Source organism: Mixophyes fleayi, chromosome 4, assembly GCF_038048845.1.
Source record: "Mixophyes fleayi isolate aMixFle1 chromosome 4, aMixFle1.hap1, whole genome shotgun sequence".
Classification (NCBI taxonomy): domain Eukaryota; kingdom Metazoa; phylum Chordata; class Amphibia; order Anura; family Limnodynastidae; genus Mixophyes; species Mixophyes fleayi.
The window spans coordinates 24,594,141-24,615,330 of NC_134405.1; the positions used below are offsets into that span (position 1 = coordinate 24,594,141).

General features: G+C 44.6%; 1 protein-coding gene across 1 annotated transcript in view; it reads left to right on the forward strand.

The window, feature by feature from the left end:
* Positions 1-565: 565 nt before the first annotated feature.
* The window catches only part of LOC142149709 (uncharacterized), a 124,568-nt gene continuing 103,943 nt past the window's right edge, over positions 566-21,190 (forward strand). The window contains exon 1 of the mRNA XM_075205014.1: positions 566-931. Within this exon, the coding sequence (XP_075061115.1) occupies positions 598-931 (334 nt within the window). The 5' untranslated portion in view covers positions 566-597. The remainder of the gene's footprint in view (positions 932-21,190) is intronic.

Consider the following 21,190-nt stretch of genomic DNA (forward strand, 5'->3'; position numbering starts at 1 on the left):
AAATGCAATGGTTATGTGTTATTGATGTTTACTTATATTAAATTAACGTTTTAATTACAAATTGGTTGGTGTTTTAAAATAGTCAGAGAACAGCGTGTTTTCTTTGTCCCCCTATTTTTCTTGTGATTTGTCTTCACCATTTTGGATATAGCACAAACTATTCCATAAGAGGGCGGCTGTTCTCTGTTATTTTAGCAATGAATGTAGGAATCGTTTTCATTTTTAAAGAGAAAAAGAAGTGAGGCATAATTTACCCAGAAGAGCGCCTAATCAATACACTGCAGAGAAATTCTGAATGTATTGGGTTGTGTTGTTCCATGACATTTTAAATTTACCTCCCCCTCCAATGCAACATGGTTTTGCCAAGGTGCAAATTTACTTTGTGTCTTTGCCTTATTTTCCTTAATGAATCAGGACCATAGTGCTTTTGGCATCACACATGGATGGTTCACAAATTGTAGAACTCTGTATAATATTTTATTATTTTATTCCCCCCCATCGATAATAGCTTTTTGTCATATCTATGTGTGATTCATTACAGGAATCAGATGCACTTTAGGCAATTATTGTGTTCATCAGCCAAAAACGGTGACAGTGATGGAGAACGGTTCTATTACCATCCCGTGTACATACACCTATCGTGAGGACCTGCCTACGGATACCCAGTACACTGTTCATTGGGGGAAGCCAGAAGGACAATACTGTCTCAATATCAAGGAGGAAATCATTAACTCTTCAGGAAATGTTATAGGCAAATATAAGGGGAGACTATCCAAGGTGCAGGATCCTACAAAAAAACACAAAGAATTCATCACAATCAAAGGACTGAAAAGATTGGATGGTCCCATAATCTGTTGTGAAGTAACTCGTACAAAGGACAGCAGCGAATACACCTGGAGTGATAACTACGGGACCTATCTACATTTTACAGGTAGAAATTTATTTCTAGCACTGTAAAATACTGTACAGTCATGAGAAACCCTTGTCATGAACATAGAGAACTTACAGTTATTTATAAGGGATAAATCATAACTGCAGTGTAAATATGTTATATCAAATGAATCCATTGATAAGTTCAGCTACTAAAGTGTAAAATGTGAAGACAGAAGGTCTGTTGTATGCGTATTTGCCCATTCCAGTCTGAGAAGATAGGAGTGTCACCTATGGTAGTTTCAAAGGGCTTTTGCTGTGAGATATATCCTGACACAAGTTAATTTTTGGACTCCTTAATAGACTTTGTGGGACTGGTCACAGCTGGCCATCCTTGCAGCCCAAGGTAGCATTTTGAAGGCCTATACAGGTGTATAGAAATATGAGCTTCAAAGGAAAATGTCTTTATAGTTCATATTTTGAGAAATCCGGGTGCACTCCATACTGAGGAGCAGAAATCACACCAGGGTTGTGAATGACAGGTACGGGTGGTATCCGGGAACAGCTAAAATCACATATATTTGGAAAAAGTATGTCACATTGTCAAATTTCATCATGTTTCGTGTCAAAATATGGACAAAGTCATAAGGGATTTATTAATAATAAAATTGGGTCTGTGTGAGGCTTCACAGAAAAGTTAGGTCACATAGTATAATTGGGTAGTAAATCAGGCAACATGCCAATGGTGATTGAAAAAAGTATCACAGACACAACCCCTGGAGGCGGGGACAGGTGTTGAAGTGTCTTTAAAAAACTGAGACCAGTTACAACATATTGTCAGACTTTGGGAAATCAATTCACATTGATAAGCTGTCTACCTTCCTTGACAACTTCCCATGGCACAGAGTATGCAATTCATGTAAGTGACACTCAGAAGGTAACCCCTTTAATTTAAACTGTTTTGCTTGTTATGTCAATATAGTAATTGTTTATTCAGAATTATTTATATCTGTATGCCCTGCACTTTTGTATATGAAATCTATAATTTAATATGTTGCGTCCTTGATACTCTAAGGAATCCATTAGCCTGTTAAGAAAAATATAGCTCGGCCAAGTTAACCCTTTGAATGCCAATGTGTGATTTGTTGATACATATGATGAACAAGCTGTGTGTGCTTGCATTTACATTGGTGTAACAGTCTGGAGGTGTGAAGAGTTAACCCTTTGCTTGCTGGTGTGGGACGTGCTAGTCTGTGGATAGCTATAAGCCTTGTGTGCCAGTGTGGGGTTCTATTGCCTGAATTCTATAGATAAAACAAGCTAAAGGAATGGATTATTGTGGCAGACGGCAAAAAATTGTACATTGGCTTTTCCTAAACATATGGTCAGCAGATCTCCAATGTTAACTATTACAAAGTAGAGTCTCAAAAGCTAATTCTGCTTTATGTGAAGACAGTTTTGAGCATGAGATGGCATTTTTTCCTTCAAATTGCCAGTATTGGCCTTAGTGTTTTGGAACATGCTCATTCTTTTTCCAAGGGTCATTGTCTAAACTGGAGACTTCAGCCCTGCAGTGCAATTGACATTTTGTGACATCACACTCACATTTTCTGTTTTGCTAGTTTATATGGATAAGCACATGTCTTAGTAAATCAAATAGGTTTTAAACTAGAAAGTGTAAAATTTTCCTCCTGCTGATGGTAGATGAATTGGGATGCTTCGAGCTGAATGTGAGCTTGCCAAAGTAATGTACCTCCTACTGCACCAGAAATGTGAAAACAAGAGTTTGTGTTCCAGAACAATATATTTAGAGGAACCATAAGGGATGGAGAATGTGTATTTGCAGGTGAGGTCCTGGCTTCCATCTCTACATCTCTACATGAGCCCAAAATATCTAATATTGGTTGAATGAAAGCCACTATAGTTCGGTAGAGCAATCAAGTGATTAGAATAACTGAAGATCTGTTATAAGCTTATGTTCCTAAAAGATTGCGGCAGTGTCCAAGCATGGTATTAAGGTTTGGGGTACTTGCAATGCTTTCTTGAGTGCATGAGGTCATTGCATTGAGGTCTGGTGGCCATTATTTCAGTATCTGTTAACTGTGCATCGCTGTCCTTGTTGTGTCTACATTACATAAAGTGTGTTGTCACAAGAAACTGAGACAAGATTGACCCAACGAGTACCTAAGTGCACATTAAAGGTAGATGAAGAGGAGAATTGTAGTTTTTGTCCATGAGTGTTTCTGTGACCCTGAACCTAGCTCATTATTTTGACCTTGAACCTATATTGCCTGCCCCAAACTTGGCTTTCTTTCACATTCCTATATACCATCTCCATCTGTAGTGTCAGCTGCTGCCTGGAGAGGCTCGCTTGGGAACAAGGATCTGTGGGTTACCCCTTGTAAAGTTATTTACTCCTGCTGAAAACTGGGTATCTCATTAGACTTCACACTCAAGATAAGGTAGTGCTTCTCACAGTACAGTACAGTGGGGTAACGTCTGGAAATATTCGTTAGTTTGACATTCTGCTTTCTGTTTGACTTTAAAAGACTAACCAAGACCTAATCATTTGCTTTTTACTAGGTCTTTAAATTCAAATTAATACACCCCAGACCTCATTGACCACCCACTTATGACATTTCAATTTCAATTGACACTACAGTTTTTCAAACTGCAATGCTGAAACCAACACAAATGGTATCTAATTTGTTTATCGCTTAATCTCCTTATTAGAATAGAGATCCACAGGCCTGCAGGGGGCTTTTCTGCTGCTTTCAATTTGAGCTTCAATGTGTAAGTTTTCTTTTTGAATCTGCCAATGTAGCATTCATTATTTTCTTTTAGAATGATCTTCCCCTCTAAAGATCCTCTTTCTTTTTCTCTGCAATTTGAAAAAATTTCATGAACAGGTTTTGTCTTTTCTGCTATGGCTATCAGGAACCAGTTTAGACTAGATACCATGATCATATGCAGGACAAAGCCAGATGTTAAACTTTGAATTAGGATAGAACAATGTGACTCTAATCACTGCCTTTGCAACATTTTTCTAAGTGCATCAAGGATGAACTGGCACCATGCAATCTCACTGTGACTCTTGATAGATAATAATAAAAATGATCTTATCTCCTGAGATGCCTATGCAGATAGTCCGTTCTTGTCTCTCTGTGGAGGAATGCTGCCCTTAGAAAACACTTGACATGGGATAATTTGTTAACTGATAGTATTAAAGCCAAGAAAACCAAATGCCTGGCTGATGTTAGAGAGGCCACGCAAGGGAAGATCAGCTCCTCTCCAACAACTAAAGATACATTGATCCTATTTCTGTTGCTATTTTTTTTTGACAAAGCTTCCTACCATAACCTCTCTGAACTCTGGTGCAGTTGGAAACATAATAGAATATGACCTCATGCAAACATTTTAAATCACTGATCATCCCTTTGAAACACCTACGGTTCTTAGTGCTACAGTATTTATGGGAGTCTCATTCTTGGAGGCTCAAACAATTTCAAACTATCCCCCTCACTTTTGAACTTGCTGGTCTCCATAAGGAACACATTTTTTCTATGTGATATCCGCAGCCTCTGAAACCTTTTAAGGTTGCTCTTTGGTCTGCCTTGGCTTAAAATGCATGTACCCATTCTGAATTAGAATTCGAGACAAATTACTTTCTGGGGTTCTTCTTGTTTTGACAACTACCTAGATTAAATATAATTCCTCCTCATCTTTGGCATGAATGCGTAGATGTAATCAGTAAATGGAGAGCTAAAACCGATTGACCCTTTGATTTTGCAATAGACCATTCATTCATCTCTTCTGCCCAGGGCCGGACTGGCCACCTGGCACTTCTGGCAAATGCCAGAAGGGCCGGTGGCTAGATGGGCCGGCCGACACTTCCCCTGGCTTTCTGATGGCTGGCTCCTCCCAAGGAACCAGCTACCTCCGTTGCGCTGGATCACTCTGCACTGTGGCTGTGCCCTGATTTTTGCGGGGGGTGCCGCTATTTTTGCAGCGGGGTCGCAGGGGGGTTGCTGCTATTTATGTGGGGGGGGGGTCGTGGGTAGTGCTGCTATTTTTGCGGGGGGGGGAGTGCCGTGATTTTTGCAAGGGGGAAAAGATGTCAGGAGTGCGAGAGAGCCAGTGTGGAATGAGTGCAGGAAGAGGACAGAGAGCCAGGGGGAAAAGGGGTGCTGGAATAGGGGTGAGAGCCAGGGGGAAAAGGGGTGCTGGAAGAGGGGTGACAGAGCCAGGGGGAAAAGGGGGTGCTGCAAGTGGGATGACAGAGCCAGGGGGAAAAGGGGGTGCTGAAAGTGGGATGACAGAGCCAGGGGGAAAAGGGGTGCTGGAAGAGGGGTGAGAGCCAGGGGGAAAAGGGGGTGCTGGAAGAGGGGTGAGAGAGCCAGGGGGAAAATGGGGTGCTGGAAGAGGGGTGAGAGCCAGGGGGAAAAGGGGGTGCAGGAAGAGGGGTGAGAGCCAGCGGGAAAAGGGGGTGCTGGAAGAGGGGTGAGAGCCAGGGGAAAAGGGGGTGCTGGAAGAGGGGTGAGAGCCAGGGGAAAAGGGGTGCAGGAAGTGGGGTGACAGAGCCAGGGGGAAAAGGGAGTGCTGGAAGAGGGGTGAGAGCCAGGGGGAAAAGGGGTGCTGGAAGAGGGGTGAGAGCCAGAGGGAGAAGGGGTGCTGGAAGAGGGGTGAGAGCCAGGGGGAATAGGGGTGCTGGAAGAGGGGTGAGAGAGCCAGGGGGAAAAGGGGGTGCTGGAAGAGGGGTGAGAGCCAGCGGGAAAAGGGGGTGCTGGAAGAGGGGTGAGAGCCAGGGGAAAAGGGGGTGCTGGAAGAGGGGTGAGAGCCAGGGGAAAAGGGGTGCAGGAAGTGGGGTGACAGAGCCAGGGGGAAAAGGGAGTGCTGGAAGAGGGGTGACAGCCAGGGGGAAAAGGGGTGCTGGAAGAGGGGTGAGAGCCAGAGGGAGAAGGGGTGCTGGAAGAGGGGTGAGAGCCAGGGGGAATAGGGGTGCTGGAAGAGGGGTGAGAGAGCCAGGGGGAAAAGGGGGTGCTGGAAGAGTGGTGAGAGCCAGCGGGAAAAGGGGGTGCTGGAAGAGGGGCGAGAGCCAGGGGAAAAGGGGTGCTGGAAGAGGGGTGACAGAGCCAGGGGGGAAAGGGGGTGCTGGAAGTGGGGCGACAGAGCCAGGGGGAAAAGGGAGTGCTGGAAGAGGGGTGACAGCCAGGGGGAAAAGGGGTGCTGGAAGAGGGGTGAGAGCCAGAGGGAGAAGGGGTGCTGGAAGAGGGGTGAGAGCCAGGGGGAATAGGGGTGCTGGAAGAGGGGTGAGAGAGCCAGGGGGAAAAGGGAGTGCTGGAAGAGGGGTGAGAGCCAGGGGGAAAAGAGGTGCTGGAAGAGGAGTGAAAGCCAGGGGGAAAAGGGGGTGCTGGAAGAGGGGTGATAGAGCCAGGGGGAAAAGGGATGCTGGAAGAGGGGTGAGAGCCAGGGGGAAAAGGGATGCTAAAAGAGGGGTGAGATCCAGGGGGAAAAGGGATGCTGGAAGAGGGGTGAGAGCCAGGGGGAAAAGGGATGCTGGAAGAGGGGTGAGATCCAGGGGGAAAAGGGATGCTGGAAGAGGGGTGAGAGCCAGGGGGAAAAGGGATGCTGGAAGAGGGGTGAGATCCAGGGGGAAAAGGGATGCTGGAAGAGGGGTGAGAGCCAGGGGGAAAAGGGATGCTGGAAGAGGGGTGAGAGCCAGGGGGAAAAGGGATGCTGGAAGAGGGGTGAGATCCAGGGGGAAAAGGGGGTGCTGGAAGAGGGGTGAGAGCCAGGGGGAAAAGGGGGTGCTGGAAGAGGGGTGAGAGCCCAGGGGGGAAAAGGAGTGCTGGAAGACGGGTGAGAGCCAGGGGGAAAAGGGGTCCTGGAAGAGGGGTGAGAGAGCCAGTGGGGAGGGGGTGCAGGAGGAGGGGTGAGAGGGACAAAGGATAAGATGGCGCAGGGGCATAGCTAAAAGAAAGTGTAAAGGGAGAGACATCTTAAGAATGGGAATTTCAGGGATGCAGCCATCATAAAACACAAGTAGTAATGAAGAATGGGAATGCACAGAGGGGACAAGTGTTAAAAAAAAAAAAAAAAATCAAGCCTTCATACTCCATTCAGGTATATTTTCTATACTCCCACTTCTAAATTTCCACTTCGACCACTGCCCTCGACCCCTGCTCCCGACTGGCTGTGTGAGCTGACAGCTGCTGATCCCTCCTCGCCCAGCGTGCCCAGTAAAAGAACAGAACACAGGATGCCATAATCAGGTAATTTCATATATTTTCTCGTGTCCAATGTGTTCTTCACCATCATTTCTTGAACTGCGGGCACTACTGTGTATCCAATGATGTTTAAAACACTATGTATTGCTCATTATTGCGCTGTAATGTTTCTTGCATATTTATCTGTACAGAGATTTTTAATTAAGAGGAAAAAACGCTGCCATTAATACATTTTATCTGTGATTGTGTCAATATATTATATATTATGTGACATAATATGACCCGAGGGCACTGTGATGTGGCATATTATGAGCTGGGGGCACTATGGTGTGGCATAATACGAACTTCTGCCAAAGGCAAGTCTCTCATTGTTGAATATGATGGGAGCCCAAAGAAGTTGCTGTACCGGGGCCCAAAATTCCTCTTGTCGGCCCTGCTATGAGTCAAGTGGGTAGACATCTCCAGGTAAATAATCTAAATATTTCCTATCTAATCAAACTGATGGATCACATCCAATTATCTCTCACCCACCTCCTTTACCCCCCTTAATTTATATACTGTGTTATTTAAAATGACTAGAAAAGACGCATATACAGTTACTGTAGTAAAAAAAAAAATTCTCTGACATTTTGCTGTAGATGGAAATACTTTTAATGCGGCCGTGTGGGTTCAAATGATCATTCAGTAGTTATGTTTTTTCTGATATATTTGTTAGAGTTTTATTTCATGTGGAATGATTCATGAAAATTCTGCCATTACTATTTAATTGAGGGAAAAGGGTACCTGTTACCTATATGTGTGTGTGTAAGTATTCTGTTGTTGCTTTTTTTGTGGGGATTTGAAAATAGCAAAACATTGGTTTCCTACAGTGATATCTGTATAATTGGTGGCATTGCTGTAGTATGGGGTGACAGAGTGGTGGCAATGTTGTAGTGTGTTTGGGGCTTAGTATTGCTAATAAGTAGGAGAGAGTATGTCACGGGCACTAGGAGTCTTTACCCAGGGATCACCAGGTGATAGGCTTACCAGAGCAGTATAGGTGGTAATATGGTACTCTGGTAGCAGGGTGATCACGGAACAGGAAATAGCAGATGATGAGATGCTCAGGAAAGTCTATGACTAGCAGCACTGGCAATATGGAAGTAGTAATACACGAGGAACTGTATGGACAAAGGACACGTGAAGGTAGTCAGTGGTCTGCGGTAGCAAGTTGTACCACTGCTATAGTGAGGAGGAATGTCCAACAGAAACGAGGAGGTGATGAGAGTCAGCGGTCTGCGGATAGCAAGTTGTACCGCTGTCTGAGTGAAGGAATGGAATCCAAGTGGAGGTATCCGGGGAGTCAGTGGTCTGCGTTAGCAAGTTGTACCACTGCTATGTGAGAGGATACTGGAACGGGTGAAACTGTAAACAGGAGTCAGTGGTCTGCTACTAGCAAGTTGTACCACTGAATATATATGTGAGGAGGTGCACGGGGAGAGACTACAACACAATATATACACGGGCACCTTGACTTTGATCCACAGTAATATGCACAATATATACAGGGGCACCTTGACTTTGATCCACAGTAATATGCACAATATAACTGTATAAATGACTGAACAACACTGCCAATATAGAAAGTCTCTTGAAGTAATCCAGCATGAGATAACACAGTCAATGATGGCAATAGAATCAGCGGATAATACACTCCAGAGGAGAACCAACACAGTCCAGCAAGGTATGCAATACACAGCACAGTCAATGGGAAGTATGCATACCGTGGTTCAGGAGAAGGCAGTCAGACAGGAGTGCAGAGATACCTGAAGGGCAGGAGGCCGGCAGGATCCAAAGTCCCTGGATGGGTGAAGCGGTGGTCTAGCAGGTGCAGCGCACAGGTAGGTAGACCAGCAGGGAACACAGGAAGGCGTGGAGAGCAGATCAGCAGTAGATGGATGAGTAGCGCTGAGAAGTAACAGCAGCGGGTCTCTGCGGGAACACGGAGGTAGCCAATAGCAACCAGCAGGTGCAGTAACGATGGGACACCGGAGCAGAGATGGACTGGAACAGTTGGTCACGGAGAGTAGCGGGTAGCAATAGTGGCAGCAGACTCAAGGAAACACGGGAGAGTTGACAAGGGCTGAAGACTGAAGCGCACAGAGGCAGCGGATAGGAATCAGCCAAACAGTCACGATGAAACACAGACGGGTTGCAGGTTGAAGACTGTAGTGCACGGAGGCAGCGGATAGGAATCAGCTAGCAGCCACGATGATGAAACACAGACGAGTTGCAGGTTGAAGACTGTAGTGCACGGAGGCAGCGGATAGGAATCAGCCAAACAGTCACGATGATGAAACACAGACGAGTTGCAGGTTGAAGACTGTAGTGCACGGAGGCAGCGGATAGGAATCAGCTGGCAGTCACAATCATGAACAGGTGAGTGGATGTGAATGAAAGACTGTAGTGCACGGAGGCAGCGGATAGGAATCAGCTAACAGTCCCAATGATACATGGTAGAGTTGAAGTGATTAGAAGACTGTAGTGCACGGAGGCAGCAGATAGGAACCAGCTCAACAGTCACGATGAAACACAGTAGATGGTAGAAGTGGTATGGGAACCACAGTAGTAGAAGTGGTTTGGAAACCACAGAGGTAGAAGTGGTTTGGAAACCACAGGAATCAGCTGGGCTGAATAAACGAGGAAACACAGGAACACCTTCAGAGACTCATGGGGAATGAGACTCCAAGATCAGGCAACGTGGTGTTGACCACAGGTGCTTAATATAGGGAGGTTGCCTGATCTGCCAATTTAGTTAAAGGAACATACACTGGAGGTATGGAAAGGGCTGCGCATGCGCAGACCCTCAGGATGGAGGACGGCCACGGTTCCTAAATGTCCGGGAAGAAGCACTCACAGTCCGGTGAGTGACAGTACCCCCCCTTTTAAAGGTGGGCACAGAACGCCTGGAACCGGGCTTGTCCGGATTTTTGGAATAAAACTTCTTCAGAAGGGCAGGAGCATTAAGATCTTCAGCTTTGATCCATGAACGCTCTTCAGGACCAAAGCCCTTCCAATGAACGAGGAAACGGAGGACTCCTCGCGAAATTTTTGCATCCAATACCTCAGTAATCTCGAAATCCTCCTCCTGATGAACTTGAACTGGCTGCGGTGCTGAGGGAGGAGTCGAGAAACGGTTGATGATGAGAGGTTTGAGCAAGGACACATGGAAGGCATTGGAGATCCGAAGATTCTTAGGAAGAAGAAGTTTAACACATACTGGATTGATAACTTGAATGATCCTATATGGACCAATAAAACGAGGGGCGAATTTCATAGATGGAACCTTCAAACGAATATTTTTGGTGGATAACCAGACACGATCTCCAATTTTTAGTGGTGGAATAGCCCGCCTCTTCTTATCTGCAAAAGACTTATATTTGTTAGATGTCTTCTTTAAACAGGTTTTGACCTGAGACCAGATATTTTTGAAGGTCTGACAAGCAGTCTCCACAGCAGGAACTTGGGTGGGCGGGAGGGCAGGAAATTCCGGAAAAGACGGATGGTGACCGTAGACCACAAAGAATGGAGTTTTGGATGATGACTCATGGTACATGTTGTTATGGGCGAATTCAGCCCAAGGGAGCAGTTCTACCCAGTTGTCTTGGTTGGCTGAAGAGAACATCCTAATAAAGGTCTCAAGATCTTGATTGACTCGTTCCGTTTGTCCGTTAGATTGCGGATGGTAAGAAGATGAGAGTGCTAATCGTATGCCCAAGGTTTTACAAAGGGCCCGCCAGAATCTGGAAACGAATTGTACTCCTCTATCCGACACAATCTCAGACGGACATCCATGGATGCGGAAGATTTCTTTAATGAAATGTTCAGCCAGAGTAGACGAGGAAGGTAAACCGGACAGAGGGACGAAATGAGCCATCTTCGAAAATCTGTCTACCACTACCCAAATAGTATTGTGATTCTTACTTGGTGGCAAATCCGTAACGAAATCCATACTAATATGGGTCCAAGGCTTGGACGGAATGGGTAGTGGTCGCAGCAACCCTGCTGGAGTTCTGCGGGAGGATTTGAACTGAGAACATAAATCACAGGAAGCAACAAACTCTTTGACGTCTCTCCTCATTGAAGGCCACCAGTAACTACGAGAGAGAATCTCAAAGGTCTTGTGTTCACCGGCGTGTCCAGAAAAACGAGAGGCATGGAACCACGAAAGGATTTTCCTCCTCAGAGTAGGAGGCACAAGGGTCTTCCCAAATGGTAGCATTTTGGTGGATGAAGCAGCCAGAGAAATACATTTGGGGTCTAGAATAGCATGGTTGGGAACCTCTTCTACATCAGAGGACGTCACAAAAGCTCGAGATAGAGCGTCAGCTTTCTTGTTCTTAGCGGCTGGTTTGAAGGTTATAATTAATTCAAAACGGGAAAAGAAAAGAGACCATCTTGCTTGACGAGGATTCAAGCATTGAGCAGATTGCAAATATGACAAGTTCTTATGATCCGTGAAGATCGTCACCGGATGGCGAGCTCCTTCCAACAAGTATCTCCATTCCTCTAATGCAGCTTTGATGGCCAGCAACTCCTTGTCCCCGATAGTATAATTTTTCTCTGCGGGCAGAAGACCCCGAGAGTAGAAGGCACAAGGATGTAATTTTTGTTGCTCTGAGCGTTGGGAGAGAATAGCTCCTAAGCCCACATTAGAGGCATCTACTTCTAGGAAGAAGGGGAGTGTCACATCAGGCTGTCGCAGAATGGGAGCAGACGAGAAGGACTCTTTGAGGATTTGAAAGGCTTGGAGAGCCTCAGATGACCATTGCTTAGTATTAGCCCCTTTCCGAGTTAGGGCCACAATGGGAGATGCAATGGATGAAAAGTCTTGAATGAAGCGTCTATAGTAATTGGCAAAACCTAAAAAACGCTGGATGGCACGAAGAGTAGTTGGCTGAGGCCAATGTAGTACAGCATTTACTTTGTCTGGATCCATCTTCAGGCCAACTCCGGAAACTATATACCCCAAGAATGGAATCTGGGGTAACTCGAATGAACATTTCTCCAATTTACAGAACAACGAGTTTTTCCGTAGTCTGGAGAGGACCTCTGCCACATGTTGGTGATGAGAAGGCAGGTCCTGTGAGAAGATCAATATGTCGTCCAGGTAGACAACGACACATACATATAATAAGTCCCGAAAGATCTCATTGATGAAACCCTGGAAAACCGCGGGGGCATTGCACAGCCCGAAGGGCATTACTAAATATTCGTAATGCCCATCTCTGGTGTTAAACGCGGTCTTCCATTCGTCACCGGAACGGATTCTAATTAAATTGTAGGCACCACGAAGATCCAATTTAGTAAATATCCGAGCTCCCTTGATGCGATCAAATAGCTCAGTGATCAGCGGAATGGGATACCGATTCTTGATAGTAATGGCGTTGAGTCCACGAAAATCTATACAAGGGCGTAATGATCCATCCTTCTTTTTGACGAAGAAGAACCCAGCTCCAGCGGGAGAGGTGGAAGGTCGAATGAACCCACGCTGGAGATTCTCCTGTATGTACTCAGATGTGGCTTGAGTTTCAGGTAACGAGAGAGGATAGACCCGACCCCTGGGAGGAGTCTTGCCAGGTAGAAGGTCGATCGGACAATCCCAAGAACGATGAGGAGGAAGACGTTCAGACTGAGCTTTATCAAAGACATCGGCATATGAAGCATACTGAGGAGGGAGTCCCGGGGAGGAAGATGAGATGGAAGATTGCTGTACTTTAAGAGGAATAACTTGAGAGAGGCAACGATGGTGACATTCAGACCCCCAAGACGTAACTTGAGGGGTGCGCCAGTCAATCTGGGGAGAGTGACACTGAAGCCATGGAAGGCCTAAGACAATCGGACTTGTCGTAACTGGAAGAATTAAAAACGAAATTTCTTCATGGTGTAGCACACCAATCTGAAGGGTTACTGGAGACGTACTCTGGGTGATGAGACCATTGATGAGGCGTGATCCATCTATAGCCATCACAGTAATGGGTGTTTTTAAAGTGATCACTGGTAGGGACCATTGATTCACTAGTGATTTAGAAATGAAATTTCCTGCTGCTCCGGAATCAATCAATGCCTGTGACTCAAAGGATTTGGTAGTAAAGGAAATCGTAACATCGAAAGCGCAGACTTTAGATTTCATAGACAATGGAGAGGACTCCAGGGACCCTAACTTCACCTCTCCAGAACTAGTTAGGGCCTGGCATTTCCCGATCTCTTAGGGCAAGAGCTGAGCATATGCGTGGAATCAGCACAATAGATACAGAGTCTATTCTTTACTCTTCGTTTCCTCTCCTCTGAAGATAATTTGGAACGTCCTATCTCCATGGGAATCGCAGAAGATGGAGCTGGACGAAATTGAGGGTTAGAACGAAGAGGTGCTTTGACAGCCGTTGTTTTCTCAGACTCTCTTTCACGAAATCTCATATCTACACGATGGCAAAGAGAGATCAAATCTTCTAGTGACGAAGGAAGTTCTTGGGTAGTCAGTGCATCCTTAATTTTATCGGAGAGCCCCTGCCAGAAGGCGGCAACTAATGCTTCAGAGTTCCACTGAAGTTCAGAGGCTAAGATCCTAAATTGAATGACATACTGTCCTACTGTATGGGAGCCTTGTCGCAAACGAAGAATGCTGGAAGCAGCGGAGGTCACACGACCTGGTTCATCGAACACACTTCGGAACGTGGAAATGAATTTGGCACTATCTTGTAGAATTGGATCGTTTCTCTCCCACAGAGGGGAGGCCCAAGCCAGGGCTTGTCCAGAAAACAATGAGATAAGATAGGCCACTCTGGAACGATGGGTAGAAAAATTTTGAGGTTGAAGTTCAAAATGGACTGAACATTGGTTAAGGAAACCTCTACAAGTTTTGGGGTCCCCGTCATATTTTGACGGAGTAGGCAGGTGTAGCGTAGGAACTGTAGACACCTGGGATGGCACTGGGGAAACGGAGGAAAGCACAGGAGCTTCAACATTAGCTGTAACGGTCTGTCCAGATGTTCCTTGGGAGGTTAAAGATTGGTAACATTGAAGTAACAGCTGTTGGCGAGCATCCTGTTGCTCCACACGGCTGACCAGATGCTGCAGCATCTCTTTAGCGGTAGGTTCCGTATCTGGGTCTGTCATGGCCTGATCTTACTGTCACGGGCACTAGGAGTCTTTACCCAGGGATCACCAGGTGATAGGCTTACCAGAGCAGTATAGGTGGTAATATGGTACTCTGGTAGCAGGGTGATCACGGAACAGGAAATAGCAGATGATGAGATGCTCAGGAAAGTCTATGACTAGCAGCACTGGCAATATGGAAGTAGTAATACACGAGGAACTGTATGGACAAAGGACACGTGAAGGTAGTCAGTGGTCTGCGGTAGCAAGTTGTACCACTGCTATAGTGAGGAGGAATGTCCAACAGAAACGAGGAGGTGATGAGAGTCAGCGGTCTGCGGATAGCAAGTTGTACCGCTGTCTGAGTGAAGGAATGGAATCCAAGTGGAGGTATCCGGGGAGTCAGTGGTCTGCGTTAGCAAGTTGTACCACTGCTATGTGAGAGGATACTGGAACGGGTGAAACTGTAAACAGGAGTCAGTGGTCTGCTACTAGCAAGTTGTACCACTGAATATATATGTGAGGAGGTGCACGGGGAGAGACTACAACACAATATATACACGGGCACCTTGACTTTGATCCACAGTAATATGCACAATATATACAGGGGCACCTTGACTTTGATCCACAGTAATATGCACAATATAACTGTATAAATGACTGAACAACACTGCCAATATAGAAAGTCTCTTGAAGTAATCCAGCATGAGATAACACAGTCAATGATGGCAATAGAATCAGCGGATAATACACTCCAGAGGAGAACCAACACAGTCCAGCAAGGTATGCAATACACAGCACAGTCAATGGGAAGTATGCATACCGTGGTTCAGGAGAAGGCAGTCAGACAGGAGTGCAGAGATACCTGAAGGGCAGGAGGCCGGCAGGATCCAAAGTCCCTGGATGGGTGAAGCGGTGGTCTAGCAGGTGCAGCGCACAGGTAGGTAGACCAGCAGGGAACACAGGAAGGCGTGGAGAGCGGATCAGCAGTAGATGGATGAGTAGCGCTGAGAAGTAACAGCAGCGGGTCTCTGCGGGAACACAGAGGTAGCCAATAGCAACCAGCAGGTGCAGTAACGATGGGACACCGGAGCAGAGATGGACTGGAACAGTTGGTCACGGAGAGTAGCGGGTAGCAATAGTGGCAGCAGACTCAAGGAAACACGGGAGAGTTGACAAGGGCTGAAGACTGAAGCGCACAGAGGCAGCGGATAGGAATCAGCCAAACAGTCACGATGAAACACAGACGGGTTGCAGGTTGAAGACTGTAGTGCACGGAGGCAGCGGATAGGAATCAGCTAGCAGCCACGATGATGAAACACAGACGAGTTGCAGGTTGAAGACTGTAGTGCACGGAGGCAGCGGATAGGAATCAGCCAAACAGTCACGATGATGAAACACAGACGAGTTGCAGGTTGAAGACTGTAGTGCACGGAGGCAGCGGATAGGAATCAGCTGGCAGTCACAATCATGAACAGGTGAGTGGATGTGAATGAAAGACTGTAGTGCACGGAGGCAGCGGATAGGAATCAGCTAACAGTCCCAATGATACATGGTAGAGTTGAAGTGATTAGAAGACTGTAGTGCACGGAGGCAGCGGATAGGAACCAGCTCAACAGTCACGATGAAACACAGTAGATGGTAGAAGTGGTATGGGAACCACAGTAGTAGAAGTGGTTTGGAAACCACAGAGGTAGAAGTGGTTTGGAAACCACAGGAATCAGCTGGGCTGAATAAACGAGGAAACACAGGAACACCTTCAGAGACTCATGGGGAATGAGACTCCAAGATCAGGCAACGTGGTGTTGACCACAGGTGCTTAATATAGGGAGGTTGCCTGATCTGCCAATTTAGTTAAAGGAACATACACTGGAGGTATGGAAAGGGCTGCGCATGCGCAGACCCTCAGGATGGAGGACGGCCACGGTTCCTAAATGTCCGGGAAGAAGCACTCACAGTCCGGTGAGTGACAGAGTATTGCTGTAATGTGGGGGGTGATGACGGTTGCTGTAATGTGGTAGTGATGCTGGTTGCTGGTTGAATTCCCCCTTGAAGTATCTAATGATGTCCTTTAGCCATTATAAGACCCTGAAAATATTTCAAGACTGTATCAATTGAGTCTTCTATATCAATTTATTATTGCTTACTTGGACGGAATTTTAATTTAGTCGTCCAATATGTTTTCACATTGGAAACATTTTAAAATTGTACTGTAAAGTCTTTGCAGATAATAGTCTAGTTCCTAAGACTGAAGTGTGTATTTTTGTACTATCACTTGTTCCTTTCTTGGGATACATTATGTCAGTAGGATCCAAACAAAGTTACAGCAGTATTGAATTGGCCCTCGCTATGATTTCAACAGCTATAATTATAAATTTAAAAAAATATATTTTTCATTAATCCCTCTCAACCTTTCTGCCTGGAAGTGTGTGCATCCTCTACAATGGTTGATAAGATACTCTTATACTCTTATGGATCTTCTCTACTCTTTACATGATGAATTCCTGGACAAACTTCCTGGACACTTTTCTTTTCCCATTTTCATTTCTCGTTGTCCTGGTTTCAAAAATCCTAAGGTAAATGTTTTCTCCCATATTTTGTATTGCAATGTTTTAGAAAATCAGCAAGGTACTTTCTCATATAATAAATCCTTCTCAAATTCTTGTCTTATAGTTCAAGCTCAACAAATGATTGTGTAAGTTTTCCACTTATGTACAATATTATTAAAATACCCTTACTGAGGTTCTGCTGAAGTGGGTCTGAGCATGATCAGTTCTGCTTCACTGCCTACGACTCAGTGGCAGGCTGAAGATGCCAGCAGGTATCCATTCTAGCTAATGAGAAATGATGCACAACTTAAAATAATGACGTAGCACAATACTTACTATACATTTTAGTTTTAAGCCTATTTTAGTCTGCAAAGCCTAGCTGAACACATGTGCCTAGTGTTACAGCTTCCAAAGACACCAGACAGATTCTTAGAACCAGACAATATTGAGGTCTTCACCTCAAGTAAGCCACCTTTCCCATAAACAGCAATATTCTCACAGGTACTTAGATGTCCAAAGGACTTGAGCTCAGAGTAGTAATACTTTATCATAGATGTCAGGTAGCGGTGATGTATGGAGACTATCCAAGCTGGAAAACTAAGAGGTGATGCCAAGGGGTAACAAGAAGTAACCAGAGAGAATGCAATGATCAGGTCAGGCAGCAAATAATGAATCCAGAGACAAACCAAGGTCGGGATAGGCAGCAAGCAAACAGTTCCAGTAAACAAGCCATGGGCATGAGCAGCAGAGAAGGATATCGAGGGACAAACCAGAGACAAACCAAGGTCGGGATAGGCAGCAAGGCAGCAAGCAACACAGTTCCAGTAAACAAGCCATGGGCATGAGCAGCAGAGAAGGATATCGAGGGCCAAGCAGGGTTAGGCAACAGGGAATCAATCAGCAAGTATTGGTTCGCCGCAACACATTAGGCTTCACAAAAATGCAGGGCAAGAATGCTATAACTGGCAGGGAGGCTAAGCCTATGTTAGTCCGCACCTTCCCTCCCTGTTTCTCCTCTCAAGTCATAAGGGGTCATATGTGTCAGATGCAGCGTATATCCGGGCTTGAATCAGGCTCATAATGTCAGAATTTAGAGTTTTGGCCTCTGTTATTCTGCACTATTGGTTAACATTATTAATGAGCCGCTAAAGAGTGCACCTGTGCTGTGGCTTTATAACTCTGCCTCTCACAGACATAAGGGCTGATTATAGGTTATGCTCCTGGTTTCTGTGTCCTGTTGTGTTTTGGTTTGTTTACTGTACGTGACTTTTCCCTGACTCGCTATTTATATGCCACCTGCCACTGACCTCGTGCCTGGACCTGACTACACTTTTTGCCTGCTGTCTGCCACTGACCTCGTGCCTGGACCTGACTATGCTATTTGCCTCCCATCTGCCACTGACCTCGTGTCTGGACCTGACTACGCTATTTGCCTCCCATCTGCCACTGACCTCGTGTCTGGACCTGAAAACGCTATTTGCCTCCCGCCTGTCATTGATCCAGTGCTTGGACCTGACTACACTATTTGCCTCCCATCTGCCACTGACCTCGTGCTTGGACCTGACTACACTATTTGCCTGCTTCCTGGCACTGACTCTGTACTTGGACCTGACTATGCTACCAGCCTGTTACTCTTTTTATATTGTGTTTGAATCGGTTTCTACTGGCTGTTACACTCTGTCACCATCAGTCAACATTTACTCTGTTCCTGGACATATAAACCACCATCTTTGTGTGACTTTAATTATCTAATTTACTGTGTCTCCAATATTGTATTGTGCCACAGGGTTGTGTTATAGATAATATACTCTTACTACTATGGTTTTAGGTCCTGGGGGCAGCTGAGTATCAATAGTTATGTATAGGATCAATGACAAAAAGGGTCCCTATAGGAGAACATAATGATTAGCTTGGTTCTAATATCTTATTTCAGTGCAGACAACCCCTGGCCTCACATATAACAAATTTATTTAGGCAGTTATATGACTTATGATGAGAATAAAATGACTGTATATATATTACAGATTAATGATCCATATTACTACCAATACAATTAGTACTCTGCCCTATTCTACGCTGATCCTGAATGGAACAGATATTGTGGTAGGTATGGCTTTATGATATTGTATAGAGGAATCCTTCACAATTTTGGTCTCATTCTCCAGTGGGTATAAATTATTAGTATAATATTGAGCAAATGAGGACGGATTAATAAATTCATTTGTCGATTATGAATTTTTGAATTTTTGAAATATTGGCTGAAATTCGAAATTGGCCGGATCTATTCACCCATCTTTGGTAATCAGTACTCAATGCCTCCTCTCAATGTCTTCTCTCTGTAGGAGATAAATTTATTTCTCAGCTGGATGAATTGATAGCTATCTCAGGAGAAGAGATCACTATTCCCTGTTATTACCCTCAGGAAACCTCACAGGCAGTAAAAACAGTCACCTGGTATATAGGAGACAAGAAACTTTGTGTAATGAATAAACGTACAATTTACACCTCTGATGATCCACACAGAAGTGATGGGTACTCGGTGATCAATTTCCCCACAGATGTCTCACTGCGCATACATAAATTTGTCGGATCTGGGTTCACCCAATACTGCTGCAAAGTGACCACCGTTAATGGAACATTAACAAGCAGACAAGGCACAGAGCTGGTCTCTGTAGGTAAGAATACAGCATATCCTAATTCTGTTGATCATTTATAAATTCTGTTTGTTTTTGATTGGAAATGTTTATTTGCTGTGTTCCTTAAAAATAAACCTACCTATATTGGAATCCTCACACTTACATTGCAAATGCAGAGAGAAGCTGACAGATGGTTGGATGATACGTTATCAATTCAAATCCTAGATGTGTGTACTGTGCGGTAACAATATTTTAGCTAAATAAATCTCTATAACAGACAAAAGCTAATAAGCAAGACATCCTATAGAGCACAAGGGTGCACACTCACCAGACCGAGAGAAAACAAGGCCTGTCTGGGAAACAGTGGAAAAACTTTTACTGTTTAACGCAGTGAAAAAGCGCCTTGGCGTGGCGGATGGCTTAAACATACATTTGCAAATGTGTGCAACAAAGACTTTTGCATTTTTATCTACAGTAGAAATGGCAGATCTGTTGCTGGCTATTGCAGGGTGCTGGGGGAAAAAATGTTGTGTGTAGTTTCCTGACAGGTGACCGTCAGATACTTCATCGTCATCATCATCATCAACATTTATTTATATAGCGCCAGCAAATTCCATAGCGCTTTACAACTTGGGAACAAACATTAATAAAATAATACTGGGTAATACATACAGACAGAGAGGCAAGAGAACCCTGCTCACAAGCTTACAATCTATGGGACAATGGGAGTTTAAAATACAAGGGCATGTGCTACATCATATTGCACAGTGGACCAGCTAGAATGCAAAGGTAAAAGTATTGAGTGGGCTGTGTGTGTAGCTATGTAGGGTTGTTGTCTTGTGTTAGCTGTGTAGAGGGTGGTAATAGGGTAACCTAGGGAGATTAAGATGATGGTTGAGGAATATCATAAGCTTGCCTGAAGAGGTGGGTTTTCAGAGAATGCTTGAAGGTTTGAAGACTAGAGGAGAGTCTTACTGTGCAAGGGAGGGAATTCCACAAAGTGGGTGCAGAACTAAAAAAAGTCCTGTAACAGAAAATGGGAGGATGTGATGTGAGTGGAAGAGAGACGCAGATCTTGTGCAGAACGGAGGTGTCGAGTCGGGAGATATTTTGACGGCCTTGTATGTTAGTAGAAGAATTTTATATTGGATTCTTTGAAATACAGGCAACCAATGTAGAGACTGACAGAGTGGCTCAGCAGAGGAAGAACTTTTAGGGAAAGAAAGCCGGACATTGTGCACACTGTGGGAAAATATTCACAATAACACTTTATTAAAATACTGACCTGATAAAAAAAAAAGGGTAAAGTCAATGAGTCAAACAAGTCATTATATTGATCTCCAAATTAGTTTTCTCTTAGAGCTTCATTAGTCAATCATCAGTCCAATGTAAATGATATCAAATGGAATGGAATGATCACATGATCAAGTCCTAAATTAAAAACCAATCCTATCTAAAAAAATATAGAATAGCTTAATAAAAGCAGTTACATAATCATTTGTACAAAGTAAAAAGTAAAATAAAAACACTTTAACTAAAACCCAAAAATAAAAAGAATCACATGATCAGATTATCAAATTCTAGATTAAAAACTCTAGTCCTTGACATATGAGTTATGTGTTTGGAACATAAATATCTACATTAGATACGGATGCTACAGAAACATACAGGGCACATTATCGAAATAAGGTTATTCAGTTAATCAGAGTTCAAAATCTTAATGCTAGTAAATAAAACACGGATGAAATGATTAAAAACACAGCTTTAAACACTG